General features: G+C 45.6%; 1 protein-coding gene across 11 annotated transcripts in view; it reads right to left on the bottom strand.

Moving 5' to 3' along the window:
* Positions 1-6,870: 6,870 nt before the first annotated feature.
* The window catches only part of TULP4 (TUB like protein 4), a 242,377-nt gene continuing 224,921 nt past the window's right edge, over positions 6,871-24,326 (bottom strand). For 10 of the 11 annotated variants that reach the window (XM_042987425.1, XM_042987421.1, XM_042987428.1 and 7 more), the window contains 5 exons: positions 23,177-23,321; positions 21,809-21,902; positions 18,503-18,646; positions 13,415-15,933; positions 6,871-11,681 (listed from right to left, as the gene is read on the bottom strand). In XM_042987425.1, coding sequence (XP_042843359.1) covers positions 11,565-11,681; positions 13,415-15,933; positions 18,503-18,646; positions 21,809-21,902; positions 23,177-23,321 — 3,019 coding nt within the window. In that variant the 3' untranslated portion in view covers positions 6,871-11,564. The remainder of the gene's footprint in view (positions 11,682-13,414; positions 15,934-18,502; positions 18,647-21,808; positions 21,903-23,176; positions 23,322-24,326) is intronic. The other variant, XR_006217979.1, reaches the window with a different exon arrangement.

The following is a 24,326-nucleotide window of genomic DNA, read 5'->3' as shown; positions in this document are numbered from 1 at the left end:
AGAAAGTACACTGTAAAAACAAAATAACATTACACCTTTGCAGTTTGGCAAACATACTTCAGACTCAAGCAAGGGTCTGGTCTCTCTTACCTACTTGAGCAGAAGCAAAGTAGATCTTTTATTCTAGCAGAAGAGAGAGGACAGAAATCTGCTTTAAGTTTGCATAAAATTCATACACACATAATTCTGAAATTGTAAAGAACTTGGAGAGCATCAGTCCAATTTACCAAAGCCTATTCATTCCTTGGGCCATTGGTCCTTTAAGATGCTCCCTTAAAATAGGATTCCAAAGGCATAAAAGCTTGGGAAACAATGCAATGTATTTCTTCCCCTTGGTGGTCACTACGTACAACATGTTAGCACACTGAAGTAAAGAAAGCCTGTCTTACTTAATCAGTGTGTGCAGCTACTGGGGAAATGTGGACTATACCTTGGGAAATTTTAATTTAGTCCAATCTCATTTTGTAGTTAAGCAAAATGAAGCCCAGAGTTGAGTGACCTGTGAAGGTCACACAATTTGGGTGATGAACCTATGACATGCTCCCTGATCCCAGCTTTCATACTACATCATCCTGCCTTCTCCATGATGCCCTGGCCAGTGACTCACCCATCCAGCTATTCTCACAGATCTAAAATCCTTTTCACACGGTTCATGGAGTGTTGTCACTACTGGATGATAGTGAGTAACTGTGTCCCAGCCTTTCCCAAGGCTGTCCATTCAAGCCTGGTCTCAGTTATAACCCTGTCCTCCAAGGACACACATAGACCGATTGTGTGTACAGCATTGTTTGTTAAGGAGATTCATATTTCAGCAGTTTAACAAAATCAAAACCATTTCCAAGAAAAATGCCTGGGTATTAACACGTAAACCCTGTTGGTTTGCCCCTTTCCTTTACTTGTAACCCGTTGGAAGTTGACCAGCAGGGAGCACCACTCAATGGAGATTGTCAGGCACGCACCAGGCACCAGGGCTGAGGGGGCTGAAATATTTGGGAGACCAGCCCGTGGCACAGCACTTTACCACTTCTATGGGGAGGAGGGGGGAGTCTGGAACACTTTGCAGCATAAGGTGGCCTACAGGAGACCTCTGGACAGGACAGTTTGGGCCAGGTCCCACTCCCTCATGCAGCTGTCTGTCTGGCCCATGTGGGAGGTTCAGAGATCAACTCTCTCTTTCCCTTAGGAGGGTGGCTGGTGTGGAAAATTCTTTTTATTTTTTATTTATTTTTTAATTTTTTTGGCTTTATTGAAATATAATTGACATATAACATTGTATAAATTTATGATGAACAGCATAATGACCTTTTTCTTTTCAAATTTTCATTTAAATTTTAATTAGTTAACATACAGTGCAATGTTGGTTTCAGGAGTAGAATTCAGTGATTCATCACTTACATACAACACCCAGTGCTCATCACAAGTGCCCTCCTTAATACTCATCACCCATTTAGCCCATCCCCCACCCGCCTCCCTTTATCAACCCTCGGTTTGTTCTATACCGTTAAGAGTCTCTTATGGTTTGTTTCCCTCTTTTTTTCCTCCCTCCCATATTTTCATCTGTTTTGTTTCTTAAATTCCACACGTGAGTGAAATCATGGTATCTGTCTTTCTCTGACTTATTTCACTTTGCTTAATATACTCTAGATCCATCCATGTAATGACATGGCAAGATTTGGCAAATGGCAAGATTTCATTCTTTTTGATGGCTAATATTTCATTGTGTGTGTGTGCGTGGCACATGTGGGGTGTGTGTGTGTGTGTGTGTGTGTGTGTGTGTGTGCGCAGAGCACACCACATCTTCTTTATCCATTCATCAATTGATGGGCATTTAGGCTCTTTCCATTTTTTGGCTATTGTTGATAATGCTGCTCTAAACATTGGGTGCATGTACCCTTTCAAATCTCTATTTTTGTATTCTTGGGTAAATACCCAGTATTGCAATTGATGGATCATAGGGTAGATTTATTTTTAGTTTTTGAGGAACCTCCATACTGTTCTCTAGAGTGGCTGCATGAGTTTGCGTTCCCACCAACAGTGCAAGAGGCCTTCCCTTTCTCTGTATCCTTGGCAACACCTGTTGTTTCTTGTGTTGTTAATTTTAGCCATTCGGACAGGTGTGAGGTGGTATCTTGTTAGGGTTTTGATTTGTATTTCCCTGATGATGAGTGATGTGGAGCATCTATTAGCCATCTAGATGTCTTCTTTGGAAAAGTGTCTATTCATTCTTCTGCCCATTTCCTAACTGGAATATTTGTTTTCTGGGTGTTGACTTTGATAAGTTCTTTATATATTTTGGATATTAACTCTTTATCAGATACGTCGTTTGTAAATATCTTCTCCCATTGCATCGGTTGCCTTTTAGTTTTGTTGATTGCTTCCTTCGCCGTGCAGAAGTTTTTATCTTGATGAAGTCCCAGTAGTTGATTTTTGCTTTTGTTTCCCTTGCCTCCGGTGACACGTCTAGTAGGATGTTGCTGCCTGTGCTGTTCTCTGGGATTTTGGTGATTTTCTGTGTCACAGGTCTTTCATGGATTTTGAAGTTATTTTTGTGTATAAAAGTGGTCCAGCTTCATTGTTTCTAATGCTGCTGCTCAATTTTCCCAACACCATTTGTTGAAAAGACTCTCTTTTTTCCATTGGATATTCTTTTCTGCTTTGTCAAAGATTAGTTAACCATACAGCTGTGAGCTGGTATGGAAAATTCTGAGGTTATTGTCCTTTCTACTTCTCTTTAACCAGATCCCTTTTTAACCACTCTGTCAGTGACTGTCCTGCCCCCATACCATTTTCCTCCATGTCCAGGCAGGTCTTTCTTGCTGGCTGCTCAGGGTGTCTGATGAAAAGTCAGGTGAACCGGAAATTTGGCTTTTTTAAAAATTTTGATGAAGTTTCTTTTCACTTCCTCTAGGTTGACCTGATGTCCAAATCATGGGTTTGGACAAGATGGGTACATGTCTTTGGAGCATCACATCCCTCACGGAAAACTGACTGCAAAGAAGAAAGGGAACTGAGAGCACCCGTCCAGGACAGTACACAGCCTTGTCCTGGGTTCTGGTGTGGCATTCATTTTCCTGGAAGGGCACGTTTCCAGGAAGTTTTCCTGGAAGGGCAGGTCTCGTCAGGACTAGGAGCTTCACCTTCACGGCTTCTGGCTGCTGGGGGCAAAATCCACCCAGTGAGCCACAGGCCAGGAACCAAGCAGGTCTTTGGAATGTGGTGTGGTCTAATGGTTTCCTGGGGACATCACCATCTGGGAACTGCTTATGGAGAAACTTGGCCGATCTCCCTCAGAAGTCTGTTGCACCTACTCTCTCTAAACCTCCCAGGAGTTCATCACCTGCTGTGAGTATGAGTGTTGGAAAATAGAATTTTTTTTTAAGTTTATTTACTTATTTTGAGAGAGTGAGAGAGAAGGTGAGTAGGGGAGGGGAAGAGAGAAAGAGAGGGAGAGAGAAAGAGAATGTTAAGCAGGCTGTCAGTACAGAGCCTGACACGGGGCTCGATCTCATGAACCATGAGATCATGACCTGAGCTGAAATTGAGTCAGCCGCTGAACCAACAGAGCCACCCAGGTGCCCTGGAAGAGAGGTTTCTAAGCTCATCCCATGGGAGGGACGCTCTGGAAGCAGCAGTGAGACCCACTGGGGTGTCACTGATGGGAACAGAAGGAAGGCTAATGCCACATGGCCTAAGATGGGGCAGAGATCCTGACAGTTCAGTAAATCAAATGCTATGCAGCTTTTAGAGCAAATTCCCTTCCCAACTGGCTTGGGATCCAGTGTCATCAAATGAACCACGTGGTGCTGGGAAGACTTTCTTCCACACGGCTGGACATAAAGTCTTGGTTGGGGCTGGTTATTCCAGTGGAGTGAGTGGAGACTGTCTCTTCACATCAGAGGAAAGTTTTCGCTCATGACTTAAAGTTGCCGAACTTCACCCTGGTAAGAAACCACAATTCCAGGACTCCCTTCTCCTTACAGGAGTCCACTATGTGTTTGCATCTCAAGTACTGTGATGTCTGGGTTGCTTGCCTTTTTGCCGGGGGGAAGAAAATGCAATACTGGTAGAGCCCTGGTTCCATGATACTAGATATCAAAAGAACAGAGACTAAGGGATTTCTCCTCTTAATTACAGGGACTGCATGCCCTACTGGGTGAAGTGCAAGATTTTGATAGGTGGTTCGTAGGAGGCCCTCAAGATGACAGTTGAGAAGGCAGGAGACACTGAGTTAATAATTCGTGAGAAAGGAGAAACCACAGATTTTGAATGAGCTGGAGGCCAAACCAAAAGGAGGCACGGTGACCCTTGGTTCCCTGCAAGATGGGGAATGCTGTCAGGACTGGCCAGCTTCTATTTTGGAGAAAAGTAGGGAGAGAAAGTAGGGGGTTCTCTCCACACCCTCGTGGTTGAAGGTGGTGGAAAGTGGCTGGCATGACTGAGAAGGCAACCTAATTAGGAGTTTGAGATACTGCTATGGGGCCAGCCTTTATCATCCAAGCTCCCCCCCAACTAGTTTGGGGGTGAGGGAGTGACAGGTCATGCACGCATAGAAAATGCTGCATAAGCACTGTTCAGAAAGTGTCCAGAATAGAGCAGAAGCTAAATGGCAAATGGGACATCAGAATTGCTGATTACATCACTTTGGGGGAAAAGCCTGTATTTCGTACAGCAAAAAGTGCTTTCTTCGCAAAGTGTTTGACACTGTCCTGAGAGGTGGCTGAAGTCTTAATAAATTCAATGAACTAGGAACAAGTCTGGAAACTGCACTGATGGCTCCCATCCCCACTGGAGAGACCTGTCGAGAGGGGTGGCTTTGACGTCACCTAAAGCAGAGAAGCCACTCCCTGTAGAGGGAAGGGACATGAAGGCAGGGGATCCAGAGAAAGGAAACAGGAGGGATGAGGTAAAAGTATTTTTCACACCTGACATCCATCTTCCTTCTGGAGTCCCGCTTCTGCGCTGAAGCACCTGCTCTTGTTCGCAGTTATCAACTCAACAGGACCTTGCAGCAGATTTAAGAAACAACCCTGTTCTTTGCGTGGATGGCGGCTTCATATCCTTTAGTGCATTGAGCAGAATGTTTCTATGATATGTAGAGGAATGAACCCACACAGACCTGCTCCTTTGTGACGCCCGGGTGAGTGATCAAGCCTGTGAGATGCGTGTGCAACTGACTGACAGCTCGAAAATGAGCACTCACCCTCAGCTGTTGGGAGGTCAGTCTCACCGCCTGATGGGTGAGGGCGGCCCACCGGTGTCTCCTCTTTTTGCAGAAGACTAAGTGTAAGTAGCTCTTTGCTCATTGCAGGCAAATCACCACAAAACACCAGTGTAGAAGCTGGGAATAAACTAGGTCTATTCATTAATGTGACCCAGAAATCTTGGATTCTATTTCATAATTGGTTTTTGTCCATGGAATCCAGAAGTGATTCCAACCTTTCAGTGCTTCAATTTTCTTCTGACAGGAAGGCAAAAGATATCCACTTTATAATGGAATTTGGAGATTTAGCTGTGCATTCTTGGTACAGTGGGATGCAGTCTCCATGAGGCAGTCATTTCTCCCCTGCAATGAGTTTTTGGGGCTAGGGTATGAGAGCTAAACTGATCCCCTATGCTTTTATCGAGGCCAGGAAAAGAATATTGAATGCAAGGATAAACACAGAAGAATGCTCCTTTCCAAAATAAGCTGCAGGGATTTGTTAAATTTTCTTACCAGGGCTTTAGAAATAAATCACTTCTAGAGACACTGATTCCCACCAAATGGCCCCAAAGTTGACATGGGGCTGGTGGTGAAGGCAATCCTATGCATGGGTCCTTAGCGCAGATCCAGACACGGCCTCGCTGTCCAGGGTTTGGTCCCTTGTTTTTCTGAGGGGAGGGAAAGAGGGAGTTTGTTTTCAACCAGGCCTCCTTGCTACCTAGTTTAAGTAATGAAGCTAGAATGAATATTAACTTGAAGCCCACAAACTTTCACAATAAAATATTTTGATTCTTAGACATAATTCAGGTCATTTAGCCTTGTGTGACTACTGCTATTTCAAGCACAGGTTTATAGTCCTACGATTATTTTTATATTTAATGCGTGATTGGAATGTTAGGTAGTGGGTTTTGGTGGTCTCCTAAAGCCTGAGTGATCACATCTATTTTTATTTCTGAAAAAAACAAAAGGGTAGCTCTCTAAATGTGCACGTGAACAGCATCCTATGACCCCCCCGAGTCCCCGCCTCCCTCAGAGAGATCAGAGGGAGCTTCAGGGCAGAGCAGGGAGGTGCAGTAAAACTCATCAGGAATTAAAACAATAGCAGTTATAGCAGAACTGAGAGGGGAATTGCTCAAAACCTGGTTTTATCGTTTCCTACAAAATAACAAAGTGTCAGTGTAACATCTCTGATCTTGTTATGCTATGACAGATGCATTCTGAATTGGGTCCTCTTTAATAAACAAGAAAAACAAACTCTTCAAGAAGACAGCACAGCGGGGTGCCTGGGCAGCTCAGTTGGTTAAGCATCAGACTCTTGATCTGGCTCAGGTCATGATCTCACGGTTTGTGAGTTTGAGCCCTGTGTTGGGCTCTGCGCTGACAGTGCGGAGCCTGCTTAGGATCCCCCCCCCTCTCTCTCGGCTCCTCCCCCACTCGTGCTGTCTCTCAAATTAAATAAACATTAAAAAAAAAAAAAAAGAAGATAGCACAGCCTCTGACCTCTCAAAAACAGCAACAATGATAAGGACCCCATGGTGTCCACTTAAAGCTGGCAGTAACCAGGGACTGAAGAAACAACTGGCTGGTGGGGCTGGTGGGTCACATCAATGGATAGCTGTGATTTCTTCTCCGAGGACTCAAGACCCACACCTGATTCTGCACACAAGTAATTTTTTTTTTTTTTGATCTGCAAAATTTTATTAAGCAATAGCTGGACAACTTTTACAATTTCAAATCATCAAGAAAAAAATAAGGAGATTAATCCATCTCAGTAATAAAGACAGAAAATAATTTGGACAAACCACGTCATTTTGAATGCAAACCATTAATGCCTTCTAGAATACCTCCCACACAATCTAATACACAAATACATAAGAAGAAAGGCAAATAAGGGTGAGCTCGTTAAAATGCAAGTGGGAATCTCAACAAATCTTGCCTGGAAAGTAAGACAAAGCAGGATGCTGAAATTGAAAAACAAACCAACATTGGAGGGACTGAGACGCACAGAGCAGCGCGCTATTCCCAAGGTCTGGATAAGAACATGCTGGTGGTCTGGTTTGGTCTGGGACCTGTGCACCTGCATCGTGCACTTACAGTTTAAAAAAAAAAAAAGGACAAAGAAAATGCCAGTAGTAATAAACTCAGAAATTATGTCCAAATTTACAGTACCAAAATAATGCATTTATTAACAAATGCAAAAACAATACCCCTTTGGTAAATAATACAGTGCCTTTTTCAGTCAAACGCATAACCCATGCTTTTCTACAACACGAAAAAAAATTTATCTACAACAACAAGATCTTAGAACCCTACCCCTCCCGTTTAAAAGAACTTGTAAACAGAAAATATCGGTACAAGTTACAAGAAAATTGCACAAAGCCAAAGAAATGAAAACAAAATAAGCCACAACCCTTCAAGAGTTTTATCAGCCGGAACTAAGGAAATACACAAATGGTGAGATCAGAGCTGTGTGTTGTTACAAAATCCCAGGAACTCAAGCATTTTTGACACACTTTGTCTCACTTTGTTCACAATTAAACTTGGCCAAGGGATAGATGGCCCGCACAGGGACACGATGGGGTCTTTCCAAAAAACCTTTTCAACTTGAAGACAGTGTAACACGGTTGAACACACTCAAGAACTCAAGCCAGCCCGGGCATATACTCCTTTGTTCTTTTTTCAACCCACACTATGGCTTTTTGGGGGCAAATGGTGACTTACTTTAGGGCTGTTCACAAGGATGTCCACTGAGCATGAGCAGGGCACACTTATGGGGAGGATCCTGTCTCACTTAGAATTGGCGCTTTGGTGCAATTTTACAAGAACATGACTCCAAATGCATTTGTTTCTAGAGGTAAACCTGCCAAAGATTATTTTAAATGCACTGGTTTACATTCACCAGATAGCTCATTGATGCCAGAAAAGAAATGTTTCTCTGTAAAAAGAGTTATTTCGAAACACACCTTCCAAGCTTGTAAAGTGGAATGAGGACACGGTCACATTTTGAACCGTCGGGCTGTTAGAGCTGGACACTTTAGAATTTCGTCCAGGTCATTCCTTTCATTCTATAGATGGACAAATGGAGGCCCAAGGTCACCCTCCAGCTCTGTGGCAGAGCAGGCTTGACCCCAGGGTCAAGATGACTGCCTGCTGTTTTGCACATCCTCATGGGACACTCAACTAGGGAGCAATGAACGTGGGGGAAAAGACCAACCTGTAAAATCCTGACTTCTGCTGCCATTAGAGCCTTCACATTTTCCTGCTTCCTTGGCACCAACTTTTCTTGGAATATACATTCAGTGGATACACTGTACCCAAATCTGTGCCTTTGGTTTGATAAGGTTAGAGGCAGAACAAATTTAAAATCCGTTTTTAGGTCTCTTAATACACTCCTTTCCTGGAAAAGGCATGGATTCTTCATACAGTTGCCTGGGCTAATGTTTTTAAATTTAGAGACTCAATGAGGTAACTTAATATTAATAAATTGCTATATTAATAAGCACGAAGTATGTAGGTAGAATTCCATTTAAAGTACCGACTTTAGTAGTATTTAATAAATTGAGACTGAATGAAAACAATTTTTACAATCAGTGAAACCATCACCATTAACCTGAAAGACTTAACTTTCCCCACGCTGCAGACGTCTGCATAAGCGTGGCTGGCAGGACAGGGTTCCTCCTCTGGGCCAGAGCACAGAGCCAGACCCCTGCTACATCTTCAGGGGCCGAATCCTGGGTATGCTAAACCCGCAAGACAAGGCCGGTGTCTCCATGTGCAGAAGAGACCTTTTGGGGAGTGAGTCAAGAATTTAGAAAGTTCAATTATTTGCTACAAATATTCACTTCCTCTTCACAAATATCTTTGTATTTTTATTCCAAGGACTTCCCCTTATAATTGCTTTTGGTAAGAAAAGTTCAGAAATATATCTTTTCTTGGTCTTTGTATCTCAAAAAAACAATCAGAATCTGGAAAGTGGACACTTAGTGACAATAATGCCTTCCTCTGCTACTCTTCTAATTAGTCTCCTCTTTTCATTTCATAGCACCTTTTATTTTTAATTAAAAGCATTCAAAAGAAGGGACAATATTATTTTAGGATATGTCATCTTAAAGAAATCTACTCCTCTGTATATAATCAATACCACAGGATGGAAAAAAAAATTACTTCTAAAGAATAGGAATTTTTTCCCAATTAGAAAAAGTTACAAATTGTCCAGCAAAAAACCCTTCTATCATATCCTCTTTATTTCTTGCAGCAAAATGTACTGCTACCAAATAACTCATTACAAACATACTACTTTTCTAAATAAATAAAATGAGCATAACTCACCAGTACATAGCCACAAAATAATTCCTAAGAACACCATTAAAGCAAGATAAATAATTATCTCTTGGACAACAAAACAGGGGAACTGCATTTAAATTATTTTAGAAATAGGCCATAACCATTATTGCACAACTAATATAAACACTGAAACATCTTACCAAGCTATAGAAACACCTATAAAAGAATTATATAATTTTGAATACGTTGCTAAATTCTTTCTGCAAGAATTTACCCACCAAGAATCAGGCTCAATATTTTAAAATATAAGATGGAAAACTCTGATGTTGGCTGGGAGATGTCCTCATCTGTGCTCCTTCAAGGTCTGGAGAAAATGGTGAGTGATTTCGTCTTGCTCTGGGGAAGGAATGGGCCAGTTTCTTTTCTAGTTTTTAAACCAAAACAAGGAATGTAAAAATACATTATTTTCAAAAGACTTTTCTGTAGTGTCTTCCATTTGTCTGTTCCAAACAAAACCCAAATTGAGGGCCCTGTGCCAGTACATAGCTCTTGTGCTCCTGCCCTAAACAACATCACAGGTACGAGTGATTGACAACAATGAACTGGGCTTTGTTATCATCAGGGCTGAAGGCTGCCCAAAGTGTCCCCTAAGGAGGAGGAGGCAGGAAAAGATATTCCAGGGTGTGTGTGTGTGTGTGTGTGTGTGTGTGTGTGTGTGTGAGATCAACCAACTCTCTTAAGTACTATAATTTTAATAATGTGTTCCCAGTGGTTTATCTCCTCAGTAAACAGTCTATTCAGTTAATAAAGAACTTTTTTTCCCCCTCCTAGTTACTTTTTTCAAAGAGATGACCATACCTCCATCTTTCAATACCCTGTCGATTGCTTAAGATTTTGTTACATTTCTAAACCATTAGAAAATATTTCTAGTCAAGTGAACTTTAATGTGGCCGAGAAGAGGAAAGGAGTGCTTTCAAATGAGTATCATCAGCATTTTTCAGATGAGAAAGTGTGGAACACTTATCTACTGGGAAAGAGAAGGCCGTCTGCCACATTTTCCAGATTAAACAATCAAATGGGGGAGGGGATGAAGGTTGTTTTTCAGTAAGTGGGTATCTAGTGACTTACCAGTGCACTAGGTGACAAAGTTGCTTCCCAACCATGTGCCAGATCTTTCCATTTTGTCTTTTACCTTCTCCCGAAGGCAAGCACACTGTATGATTGTTACAGAACCCACGGAATTCTGACACGTTACACGACTAGCAGAGTCTTCAACGTAAACATCGTGCAGAGAGGAGCACAGCCCTCGTACTGCTTCAAGTCCCACCGTGTAAACCACCCAGGTGTCCATGCGCAGAAGCTCCTTCCTCACCTGCCGTCCCTTCCTCCTACATCATCGTGAGCGAACTGGATTCAGAGCTGGTAAGAGCACCGCTGGACAAAGGCTACTGCTATTAGTCAAACACAGTGCATTTGCCATAACACCCTTCATTAATCAAGTCACTTCTGGGGGAGTAACATTGTATGTGTGAACTGAATGGCCCCGTAAGAGGACCTGTACCTTCAGGATTCGGGGTTGTTCTTTTTAAAAGTCTTTTGTTTTCACACTAGTGGTTACAATAAGGAGGAGTAATAAAGCTAGGTGTTGTGGAGAACAAAAATAATGCACACTCCCTAGTCTAAAAGAACAGCAGGCGGGAAGGCAGTCTACCTTCCTTCCGAAGGGCCCCTTGTCCTGGCAGGTGACAGAAGCAGACACAGTAGGACATTACCACGGCAACTATGTTTCCGAAAAGAACACCAGGTGCCTCGCATGCTTTGCTTCCAGATACCACTCTTCCGTATTCTCTTCTTGTTTAAAAAGAAAGGAGAAAGAAAAACAACAAAGGATTATAAAAGCCCAAACAAACAACAACAATTAGAGGTCAGTCCCCTCTCCTGGGCCTGACAGATTCTTCCAGTTTTGCTCTTGTCTTCTGGTCCCCAGGCACCCGGGGCCCCGTGGGACTCCTCGAGCATCGCCGATCAGACCTCTCTGAAAAGGCTCCTCTGCCTCTCTTTCCCACCCGTAGCAGCCTCTTCATTTCAGGCGCTGAGTCACGTTGGCCAGGGCAACCGCAAAGGCCTGCACAGCTGAGAAGGGGTACTGGAAGTCCAGAATGTACGCATTGCCATCAATCCTTCCAAACTGCATCACCTGGGGGGTGGGAGGGAGGTGGGCAGAGAAGCAAAGACATTAAAGGAAAACAAGGTGGGAAACAGCACAACCGCCTGTGTGGCTCCTGAGGGAAGACGACAGCGCAGCCGAGGAGATAGTCCCCCCAGAGAGGGACTCTGATCAAACTTCCTGAGCTAACTATGGGTTTGTCGGAAACAAAGGGGGAACCTGGTAAACACACAATGGGAAGATAATGAAGGAAAAATTCAGAGCCTGGAAAGCTCACTGGTCAAACGAAGTGGCTTCCTCACCAAGGAAACAGGGGAAAGAAAAAGTATGAAGAAGAATCTACAGGCTAACAGAAGGTTGAGAGAAACATCAATTGTAATTATCAAATGTCACGGGTCAGAGAGGGGCAAACATAGTCCACCGCCTTCCCGCAATGCTCTGTCTCTCGAGCTCGCTTTCCTTTGTCATTTTAGTACTTACTGTGATCACACACTGTGACTATGTAGCTTTTCATATACATATACAGATATTTACATAAATATTGTATTTATAAGGATTATATTATATATCACACATAAATTATGTATAAATATTATATAAATATAAATACTTATATAAATATTTAAGTACATTTGTTTACGGTCTTTCTTCCATTTTGGTAAACTCCAAGTGAGGACGGGGATTTTCTCTATTTTCCTCATTGCTCTGGTTTCAGCACTTAGAGCAACGTTGGCAAACTCTCTGTAAAGGGCTGATGATAAATACTTCAGACCTCGTAGGTCACAGGGTCTTTGCCGTAGGACAAAAGCAGCCTTAGACAATACTTAAGTGGGTGGGCATGGCTGTGTTCCAATGGAACTTTATTTATAAAAAGAGGCAGCAGGTCCAGTTGGTCTGTGGGCCACAGTTTGCTGACTCCCAGCTCAGAGGATTGCCAGGTACACAGCAGGTGGCTCAATAAATATTCGAGTGAATTAATGAAAATGAGATTTAAGTATGAGAGGTGAAGGGAACTCCCAGGATGGTGAGGAAGTGCAGTTCCAGAACAACAGCTATGCAGCAGAGTTAGAGCCACCATTTCAGGCTGGAGCAGAGGAACTGAAAAACCACCCGATGTATTTAACTGTAGTGAGAAGAGATTTACATTCCGCCACCGAATCAGGGAATGATGTACTATAAATACACAGAAATAAACAAACACTGGGTAATTATTTGGTCTAGGAAAAAATCCCTATGTAATAAAAAAGGAAATATAGTTAAGCCATAATACATGGCTCAGCTATAAACCACATATATTGGCATAATAAGATAACCAAAGACTGCTGATTGAACTAAGGGGGAAGTTCACGTGTCTGTACATATGGCAGTGGGGGTGAAGAAAATAAACCCTCATATTCCTCAGGAAGAGGTCAATACACGATGTGAAAAACTGAAAAATCAATAAATAGAAATGGGAACATGTTCTTTGCAAACAAAGTGTCAAATACCAGAAAAAAGCCAAAGTTGGAAGAAAGAAAGTATCTCTGGCAGAGCAGGTTTGGGGAGCAGGCAGGGGGCTGGGCAGGGGCCTGCTAGTTTTTCTCATGGGTCACGGAGACTTGGCCACTTGGCTTCAGAGGGATCAGTTGTTTCCCATTATTTCCCATTTGGCTCCTGGAAGGCCAAAGCACTGCTATCCTTTAGCAGGTTTTTAAAAACCCACAGAGACCAGTCAAGACCAAAAAGCAGGGATCTGGGCCATGCCCTGGGACATGCTTTCTTACCTGCCGCCCCTCTAGCTCGATTTGGAAGTTCTTTGCTGACTCCTGGGTCACGCGCCCCCCAAAGTCCAGCTGGTACACTTGGGTGGCTTCGTTCCACAGAGGCTGCTTGTTGGCCATGACGTACACAAAACCCTGGCTGCCCAGCCGGCCATCCTCCTTCTCGCTGGCTTTCCGGCACTTGAACTCCTCCAGCTCGCTGGCCGTCCGCAGGCTCCTCTTGCTCTTCCAGCCCTTCTTGCTGCCCTGGCTCTGGTTCATCAGCTCATCACCACTGATGAACAGCTCGGGCTCGCTCTCTGAGCTGTCCTGGAATTCATTCGTCTTATTCAACTTCTTCGACTTCAGTTGGTCTTTCTGACTCTTCACTTTCTTCTTCTCTCTCCCCAGGCGAGGGCTGGAGATCAGGGAATTAAAGTCACTCAAAGTCCTTGCCTCCTTCTTCACTTTGCCCTCTGTGATGGCCTGAACATTTCCTTCCTCTGCTCGGCTGTCCAGGCGCTTCCGGTTTTTCTTCCCGAATTTCTCCGACCGCTGGGGGACCGGGCTTTCTGTCAGGGAAAGGACTTCTTGGAAGTTGTCTGTGGTCTCTACCATCACCTCTGTACCCAAGTGGCTTTGGAGGTCGGTGGGCGGTGGGGACACGAGGGGCTTCTCCACCACCAAGTGTGCCTTGGGGGGCAGAGTGCCCTGGGGGTTTTGCACGGGCGGGCAAGGGCTGTAGGAATTCCAGGGGTGCAAGGCGATAGGTGGCAGCTGTAAACTCGAGCAGGTGCTGCTTCCCGGATACATGGGGGGCAAGGTGCAGTAGGAGAGGCTGGGCGGGTAGGCTGGCTGGAGAGCCACTGTGGACTCCTGGGGTGCAAACTGTGTCGGGGACAGGACATCTTTCGGGGAGCAGGGGGTCTGCACTCCCGGCAAAGGGGGCGTGTTATAGCTCCCTGGATACGGCATTCCCATCCCATAGCCTGTTTGGAAAGTGGCAGTAGGGCTGGCGGGAGACTTCGGGGAGACGAAGGGCACTCGGGACACGTCCAGATGCTGGCTCTGACCTACTATCAGAGGAGGCAGTTTCAGGGGGTTGGGCACTGCAGTCTGTGCTGTCCTTTCCTGAGGAACCCAAATGTCTTCCCCCAGCACAGGGTCCCACTGGTAAGGGGGTGGCCGTTTGACGGCCACAGCAGCTTCAGTCAGCGTGGGGTGCCTCAGGGGCTTCTCGACCGGACAGTGCTGGGCCAGCGCCTCGTCCTCCGTGAAGGCCGAGTTCACGTAGTCGGCGCGGTCGCGGGCGCCGTCTGGCGGGCTCAGGAGGCTGTAGGACGACTGGGAGGTCAGGGGTGAGGTGCTGGCGGCGTGGGCCAGGCCCGAGCCGGGCTGCACACCTCCAGCACCCCCGGCGCCAGGCTCGGGCCGCCCCGCCACGGCCCCGCCGCTGCACTGACTGCAGGTGTACAGGGCCGGCGGGGGCCGCGCCGGGAACTGCGCCGCACCCTTGGGCTTGGGCGGGTGCTGCGGGGGGACCCGCGGGGGCTCGGCCAGCTGCGCCGCCTTGAGCGCCACCTCGCGGTTGTTCCTGCGCAGCGTGGCGTGGATTAGACTGTCGGGCCTCTGCGCCGCGCTCCGACCCGGGACTAGCGGGCCGGCGATTTCGGGGTACGGGGGTGGATCTCCCGTCGGGATGGAGTAGCGTGGGACTGTCAGGCGGTTCAGGGTGGCACTGGTGCAAGGCTGGGGGACCTTTTTCTCAGTGGCGGTGAGCCGCAGGGTGGCTGAGCTGCCCGGGCCGGGGAGGGTGTAGGTGTTCTGGGAGCAGAGCATCCGCGTCCGAGGCCGGCACACCTCCTCCACGTTGCCGCTGCTGTCAAAGGTGGTGATCCTCTCATAGCCCAGGGGCGTCTGGTAATGGGCCGCCGTGGGGTACAGCGAGAAGTCGCCCTTCTTCAGGCACGTGTCCACCGGAGGCTGCGGGGGCGGCAGCGGGGGCGGGGGCGCTGCTGTGGTGGGGGCGGCGGGGATGGTTCCCGGGTAGGGGGGTGGGGGGTTCATCTTCGCCACCTGGACCTCCTGCGGGGCACTGAACACCACTGCGTCCCCCTCGGCGGCCAGCTGCGGCACTGGCCGCAGGGCCTTGGCGGACTTCTGCAGGTGGTCATGGTCTCGGTCTCCGTGGTCCAACACCGAGAGCTGGATCGCCCCTGGAGCTGGCGGTGGCAGGGACAGCTGAGCGGGGTTGGGGATGATGCGGCCCATCTCCACACCTCCGAAGATCACCTGTCCGGGGTTGGAATAGCGGTTGGAGACTGGGTACTGGGTGGCACTATCACTTCCATGCTCAGACGTCCCCACTGCCGTGGTCTGATTGGTCAGGACGTCCAGCTGCACATTCTGATTGGCCAGCAGGGACTGCACCAATCCTATGCTCTGTGTGGGGGACATAGCTTGCGCCGAGCTGTGGATGGGAGCGATGGGGATGTTCACGGTACATGGAGGGTTGTTCTCAGGCACACCCGATGCTCCCGTCACTGGGAGGAAAAAAGAAACATGCACTGCTTACAAAACTGCCATGAAACTGGGTCAGAATAAGTAATACATCTGAACTCATCCAGTCCTTTTGCATACAAAATGCAACTGCTTCAGGCGGAGATGTGTTTGCTTGGGGAAAGCCAGATCTTTCACACAAGTTATACAAAGTTTCTCCAAGGTTTCTGGAAGGGCACAGGCAAGCGGGTAAGTTCTGCAGGGTAGCCTTTGTTGTCCACTGGTTAAGGGCACTGTCAAAGCTTTTCAATGAATATGCTTCTGAACCTTCTGAATTTGGTACCATGTGCCTAAATGGTACCATGGCAAATACTTAATTTTTTTTTAAATTGATTGATTAATTTTTTTAAAGTAGGCTCCATGACCAATGTGGAGCCCAGTGCAGGGCTCAAACTCACGACCCTGAGATCAAGACCTGAGCTGAGGTCAAGAGTTGGAAGCTCAACCAACTGGGCCTCCCTGGAAGCCCTACTTTATTTTTAAATACTTAACTGTTTAAAGATACTTTCTACTCATATTCATAAAACGGACCACTCTCTTATGCAAGGAGGGAGTGACGGTAGGATACTCCACTGAGCACTCATAAGGCCTAGGCTCTGGAGTACGTTTAGCCACAGTTATGGACTGGTCAGTACGGGAAGGGTCATACAGCAAATGTGTATCTGAAATTTGCACATAAATTAAGTTTCTGTAAATAGAACCATGTAAGATGTAGTAAAGATACCAATGAAAAGAATCCTCTAGCAAATCTGTGTTATTAGGGAAGGATAATTTCCTAATTTATCTGCTTTCTAGCATTTCCGACAGTATGTAAGGTATAGCCACACTCTGTAAAACCCTGTAAATCTATCCTATATATGTACACATAGGGAATTTAATGAAGCATGAATTTGAGCAGTGATAGACCACACGCAGGTGCTCAGAGCCACTGTTTTATACTGCCCTGTTTAAAATGCCATTGACCCCTGACAAGTTTGCTCATCTGGGCCTTTAAGTGCTATGTAGCAACTAGTATACGAGCAGGAAATAAGATTTAACTAGGTAATTGTAAAGGCTGACTGGCCTTTTACCAGAACTATGGAATGAAGGCAGCTAGTTTCATCAAAAGTTAAGCCCACCTTTTGAGCCTGTCCCAGACTTCCCTACTTCCCCCATCCCTTCCCTGGGGCCCTCTAGTGAGATGTAACTATCTCCTGGCTGCATGAATCTGGGTCCTGTCTCAAGTTTTCTATTATTCCTGTTCAGATCTCTCCTCCAGATGGCCTCTCATCTGCATGGAGAACTGAAGGCAGGTGTCTTCCAGGCTAAAGAGAAGAGTCTGTCACCAGCATTAAAGGCAAGCACAGAGACAAAACGCTCCCTCCTCTGACTGCGCAGCACAGGCACTAACAGCAGCAGCAAGGGCTGAGCATTTAGGGAGAGCTGTATTAGTCACACTCTGGGAGCACAGGGAGGGTGTTACGGGGAAAGTGTAAAAGATACTTCTAAATACAAGATTCTGAGATTGCGGAAAGGGCTGTAAAGCTCAAGTGTGTGAGGCTTCACCAAACTGCAGGTTTATGTGGTTGCAAAACCTTGCCCATTATGACTTTGATAGTCTAGAATATCTGCTCTGCTTATGAGGAGAGGTATATCATCAGAGGACCAAAGACAGCTACTGTCAGAAAGTACCGTACAAATAACTTTACATGTAAAAACCCATGAAGGAGGTAAACGACTCCCTCAAGTTCTTCTTGAGGAATGCTGAAGCTGGAATGCAGGTCCTTCCCTGTCCCATGGCGAGGACCATAGCCCCTTCTGTTCCAGAACCACCAAACACAGGAGAAGTCAGTGGTCCATGTAGGATTCCTCTGGCTCAGAAACCAGAGACTTTCAAAAACTTGCTTGGTTCTAAGGAGAGGAGTCTTCATATTTATAAAATTATGGGTAGACGTTTCTGAGAATAGTTACATAGAAATAATTGATGACTTAGAAATTGTTCTACTCTATTAATCAAAATAGAATCCCTCCCCCCCCCCCCACACACACACACTAGAAAATACTTAATTTAAGATGCCATCAACATCTGAAAATTTTTAAACTGGGACTTTAAAAGCTTGTACCAGATTTTACCTTTAACTCAGACTAGGCTTCTGTACACTGAGATGTGAGTTGCACACTGGGAGAGAGATGTCTGAACGTAAAGGTTTTCTGTCCCGGAGATGGGGCGGGTTTGAGAAACCAGGTTCTGTGGGCACCACAGCCTATGAGACCTGGTTTCAGTTCTGATTTTACTGAGTTCTGATCAGTCCTATAAACTTCTCTACCTGGGCATAAGACTAAGGATTATTGTGAAGATAATAAAACAAGAAGGCAGAATGCTCTGTGGATATGAGGCCTTGCTCGTAGCTACCCTCCTCCCCAAACCAGCAACAGTATGCCCTTCTCCTGTGATATGCCACCACACCCAACAATGGAGGAAGTCAGCCTTTGCCAAAGCAAGGCACAGACTGGCATGCTGTAATCGTCCACAACTTACCACTCTGTCCCCGTCACGACCCACTAAGAACACACCTGGTAAATCATCTTCATCTTCACTGAAAACATTTGGGTTGAAGACAGGTAAATTAACATAGTCCATGGAAATCTTCCGAACCTCTGGGAGATAGATGGTCATCTGCCGTGGCTGGAGATGCAGGAGGCTGGTTTTATAGATTACTGGTGGGGAGGAGGAGAGCGCTGTTAACAGAGACACGCAGGAGGACGGCCAAGGTGCCGACAGAGCCACAGGAAGAGAAATGGCGCTGTGCTGTCCCTGCCATCAGAAGACAGATCTGCGTGGGCCCGGGAGAGTCTGATGGCAGCCCTTCACTTCCCTTCTGCACACCACTGGCCACCCCAGCCATGGTCTGGATTCTGTAACAACAGATTCTCAGCCTACCCCAGTCACTTTGCCAAGTGGTTTTCTACAGAATCACACATTTCAAATGTCAAACACGTGTCTAAGACTTAAATGCTTTTCTGGAATGAGCTGGGGTATGATAAATACGTATTTTAAAAGCCTCATTTGTGATCAGAAGGATAACTTAGTAAAATTGTTGGGATATCCAGAATGTCACGCTCAGGGGGATCTCAGGCAACTAGAAGATGGGATGACGTGGATCAGGGAAGAATGAAACACTGCTCTTACTCAGGACTGGATTCTTGTTTTCCTGACTTTCAACTGCCATTTCATGATCAGGATAGTGATTTAGGGAACTTCCACACCATTTCTTTATTTTTAATTTTTTCTTAAGTTTGTTTATTTATTTACAGAAGAGAGAGAGGGAGAGTGCAACTGGAGAGGCAGACAGCGAGGGAGAGAGAGAGTCCCAAGCAGGCTCCACCCTGGCAGCGCAGAACCTGGCTTGAGGCGCAATCTCAGGAACAGTGAGATCATGACCGAGCCAAGATCAAGAGCCAGACGCTTAACTGACTGAGCCACCCAGGTGCCCCTTCACACTGTTTCTTTAAATGCTAAGATTTTATTGGATCAATAAGGACATTTAAGAGAATGCCTAGATGGCAATTAAAATATTTAGATGAGACAAAATAAGTTAAAACCAATAAATCTGAATTTAGGGCTTGCAGTAGGCTGAAGTCAGGATGACACCAGCCCATCAGCTTTCTTTTATGTTTTGTACTCTTCCCTGTGAGGTAAGTAGAGGTTCTGTAATTATTACTGTTATCCCTAGTTTCTGCTAAGGTAAGCACAGTTCTGTCTCCACTGCTGTCCCCACCAGTGCCCAGAGGCGCCTGGCTGGCACTCCCACGGCACCGCAGGCCTTCTGGTGATGAAATACCTGTGTGAGGCTGGCGCTTGGGCTGGTGAGGGCTAAGAAGACTTTTCCAACCGAGTGCTCATCACAGGTCTTATTCATGTGTTCATCTCTCTTGCTCACAAAAGAGAATATGAATTTTGGCTTTAAAATTCTGGACAGTTCTCTCTGGCTTAAGAATTAATGCATGCATTAAAGTGCTATTCTTTGTTGTTCAGATTGATAAAAAGAAATAAAATTTAAAATCTGAGGAGGGATTAAAAATTGTGTCAGTTGCCTCCAGGGGGAGAAGACTAGGTGACCAGAGGTGAAGAGAAAGATTTTTACTGTATACTGCTTCAAATCTTTTGAATTTGAATTTATTCCATATTTTTAAAATTGAGAAAGCAAAAAATTAAAAATAAAAAAATTTCATGAGCCAGATAATTCTAATTGAAGGAAACAAATTATCCAGCACAATTATCTAATATAAAATATCCAACAGTACTCACTTTAAAATCCATTAGGGTGACAAAGATTGTTTAATAGGGTACCACAGGCAACATACCTTCTAAAAGCTAAGAGATAATTTCTTCTCTAGTAGAATCAAATGGAAAATTCTCTTAGCTTAACAAATGAATATAATAGCTAACATGCTTTTTTTTAAACGGTCAATGGTTAGGATAATGATTTCATTGCAGTCACACAGAAAGCTTTTATTTTGGGCACTCGAATCCCTCACACTGGAGCATCCCGTACCTTGAAGGCACTTCTAGGCTCTCCCATGTTAAGGTTCTTGTTGACTTATGTGTGGATCTACTCAACATCTAGAAGGAAAAGATTCATTAAAATTCCATTCCTTTTTTCAATGTTTACTGAAATAGGCAGATGGCTCAGGCCTCAGCGTACTGACGTGGGGTGATCGCAACGCTTGCACAGTGGTTACTAGAATCACCAAGCACATCAGTGGGGCACGGCTGAATTACTAAAGAACAGAATTTCATGGTCATCAGAGACTTTGCAGGTGGTTGAAAATATTATTAAGAGATTTCTCTGCAATATATATGGTTATTTCCTACGTCAGTTTTATGTGTTATTTTTATTCCTCTTTTTCTTTGAGCTGAGAAACCTCAAAATGAAAAATCCAAATACAGCACTGTTTAATAAGTCTCCTAAGACGCATACATGGCATAGGTCTTTTTAACATCTGCTTTGCAAGAATTACTTAACTGAAAGGATCTACTGATGTCTGAAACAACTTAAATAGTCAGATTCAGAATTTTTCACAAACCATTTTTAGTAGGGGACACAGAGCACATTCAAGATGGGTCCACCAGCCACACGCAAACCTCGCCTTCCAGAGACGTGTGCGTGTTAAGTGATCAGGCAATCTAGCAAGGCTGGGGGACGGCACAAGCCCTCAGACCACCCAGCGATGTGCCTATCGCGATGAAGCTGCTCTGAAAAGGACCTTCTGTCATTTCACTCCTTCTGAAGTAAGGAGTGAAGTAAACACGAAGTAAACACGACAGGTTAGTCCTATTCCTTCAAGCAGGAGTACAGAAAAGAATGCAAATTCTGGGTTCTAGCCCAGCTTTTACTCCTATGGTTCTATTTTCCTCCAGGGCTCAAACTTCTCACAGAGTATTTATCTGGGACTTCTACATGAAATCTGTGAAGTTTTACCACAAAGAACTGTACTGACAGTCAGCCAGCTTCTTACAGTCTTTAACGCTTTCTTCCCAACTTTCTTCGGACTCAAGAACCTAAAGACACTGGTACCAAAACCTGCCCACCGTGAGAGGCCACGAATCAAAATAACCAGAGCTTTGTTAGAGATTTCTGCTATTTCGGTCTCTTCGTAAGTCAGGGCTTATATAAAAATACTGAAAGCACTGCTGGCAAAAAACCAATTTGAGTAATAATTCTAATTTTGTGAAATTATGATGGTTCGAGTCAAAGTGTAGAGGTAAATAAAGTACATACTAATCTTTTGGTGCCATAAGAGCTCATCTGAATGGTCTTTTCAAAAGTCTCAGTTCCACCTGGGAGAGCAGGCAGAGAAGAGGGCACGGTTTTTTACCTGCACCGAGGTTGGTTGGCAGGAAAGCAGCCAAGCCCACAATCTTAAACTTCGTTCCCCAGATATTAGACGTGACCTGAGCAAGATAGTTGTGCTGTGGGAGGGAGGGGGGGGGGGGAGAAAAAGGAAAAAAAATTACAATCTATTTTTATATCTTCTATTGATCACTGAGGAAGTAAGAATATTAACATTTTTGCTTAAAAAAGACACAGGTGGGTAATGTTGGAAATATTCACTCTCTGTATCATTCCACCATTTTTAAGACCGGAAGCTAACTGTAACATGCCAGGCACCTGTTTCTGAATCGTGGCTCATGGTGGCTCACTGAGCTGGGATTCTCGGGCTGGAAGTGAGGAACAGATGTGTCCCAGTGTGTCTGCACATGTGTAGGTTAAAAAGGCCACAAAGGCAATCTGGGCACATTTTTCTTCACCTCTCCTTTCCCACAGTCACTGGACTAGAGGGGTTACACCTAGCTCTGGATCCATTTTTACCCTTGATATTTCTCCTGGAAACGCTAGTTGCACTGATACCAGTATGTCCCCACACTACCCAATTACCTATTTTCTCATTCAATTCAATTAAGAAAAAAATTTTTTTTAATTACCAATATGCTTAAGCCATGAGTGTGCGTGTGTGTGCAAGAGCAACAACAAAGATGAATTAAAACCAGCTCCTCAAAGAGCTTATTACCTACTGGAGGATATAAGGCATAAAGGAAGTGACTGAGAAATGTTGTAAACAAGATGCTTGGGGACCACTGTGGCTGAGCCAGGGAAAGAAGCCTTCACCACGGAGGCTGAGTTCTATCTGGAAGCACGCCGGCAGAAACAAGGGGAGGAGATGGAGAGGGTAAGCTGGGTCACCCCAGTGACCCAGTACAGCAAAGGCACAAGCACAGAAAGAGGCCGGTCAACAGCGAGGCTGTGGCACTTGGAGGACGTCGCGGGGACCAGGATGGACAGACGGGCAGCACAGACTGTGGGGCCACCACCAGGGATGGGCTGTTGTGGACACGGAGAGTCACCAAAGGGTCGGAAGTGGCTTGAGAGGGCAGAGGGAGGGTATGTCTCAACCAGAGCTGCCCGTGGAAAGACCCATGTGGCCATGGGGGTGTGTCTGAGGTGGAAAGGAGGTCCTGGGGATGTGGAGGTGTCGGGGCCTGCCTGAGGGCAGGGTGGCGAGGAGGGAGAACAGGGCTCTGGTTCTCTACGCCCCTTGTCTGGAACGACAGTGGCCGGCATGGAGACTGGGGTGGCGAGTGCAGGTGTGATGCACCGAGGGTTCAGCCACCGTCGGGCACACGCTGAGGAGGGAGAGAAGGGCGGGGGAGCGATGCGTGGCACCGACCCGGACCCCAGATGCTACCTGAGTGATGTCTTCAAAGGGAAACTCTCTTCGCGTCAGGCTGGGTGAGCCAATGGAGGGCTTGCGCATTGGCAACCGGGGAGACCTGGACATCTCCTGAGCAGCCCGGGACAGCTTGGGAGACTTCCGAGCCTCAATGTTGATCCTGTGGAGACAAGGCCAGGAGGGTCAGGCCCCACAGGCGGGGGAGGCGCATGCTGCCTCGGCCCTCCCCTTCATGCTCTGGTGGCCACCATGGTGCTGTGTTCCCGGGGGCAAGGCCCCTTCATTTTCCAAGTCTCTGCCGCCTGCTTTTGCCTTGTGAGTATGAGGGAAGAAGAAGAGAACTGTGTACCAAGTGATAGATACTTAAAAATACAGCGAGATTAGACCAAATTAAGTGATTCATTTGTAAGGAACCTCAGAGAATTAACAGTGTTTCACTTTCTACTAACAGTAAGTTTAGAAATATCCACATGCCTCGTGCATGTGGGAAAATAGCAGGTGGGAAGAGACATATTTCACCCTAAGGCCAAATGATTTTGCGATTCCTAACACAATGTCAGGATTTCAATGGACTTTTCTAGCCTTTCACCAGCTGTGATATTTAAATCAAATCTGTGGGTCTACAGCTTTTCTGTTGTTTTCTGTTCCTACATTATATCTCTGGTCCTTAGTTCCTCTATTTATAACATGGGGACACGTGTTAATGCCAGCCTACCCCACAGAGAATGCTAGAAAAATGAGTATGTTAAGCTTGATGGCAATCAATAAAAAGAAAGCACTGAGCCTCAGAGGTACTACCTGAGACTGTGATACAACACCAGGGGCCCCGAAGCACAGGCAGACAGAGGCCCGAGCTGGTTACAGTTCTGTGTGAGGACTGTCTGGCCTTTGCAAGTAGGGGGATTCGACACAGGGAAAGACAGAGGGAAGCAGGAGCAGCCTCAGGGAATGCCATATTCGGGCACTGTGAAAGGACATTTACAGGTGAAGGATTTGGTTGCTTATGTGTTAAATGTCCTCCCTTAATTAAGGGAAAAGCCGAAACACTGTAGAAGTGTAGAGAAGTTCACAGTTTTATTTGCAATTTTAACAAGCTCAGAATAAAGATGAAAAAATAAATTGCTTGAGCAACTGGATATCTATACAAGAAAAAGTCACCCCATAC

The sequence above is a fragment of the Panthera tigris genome, chromosome B2 (genome assembly GCF_018350195.1).
Source record: "Panthera tigris isolate Pti1 chromosome B2, P.tigris_Pti1_mat1.1, whole genome shotgun sequence".
Classification (NCBI taxonomy): Eukaryota; Metazoa; Chordata; class Mammalia; order Carnivora; family Felidae; genus Panthera; species Panthera tigris.
Note: the sequence above shows the minus strand (reverse complement) of the source record. Positions and strands in the feature narration are given on the sequence as shown.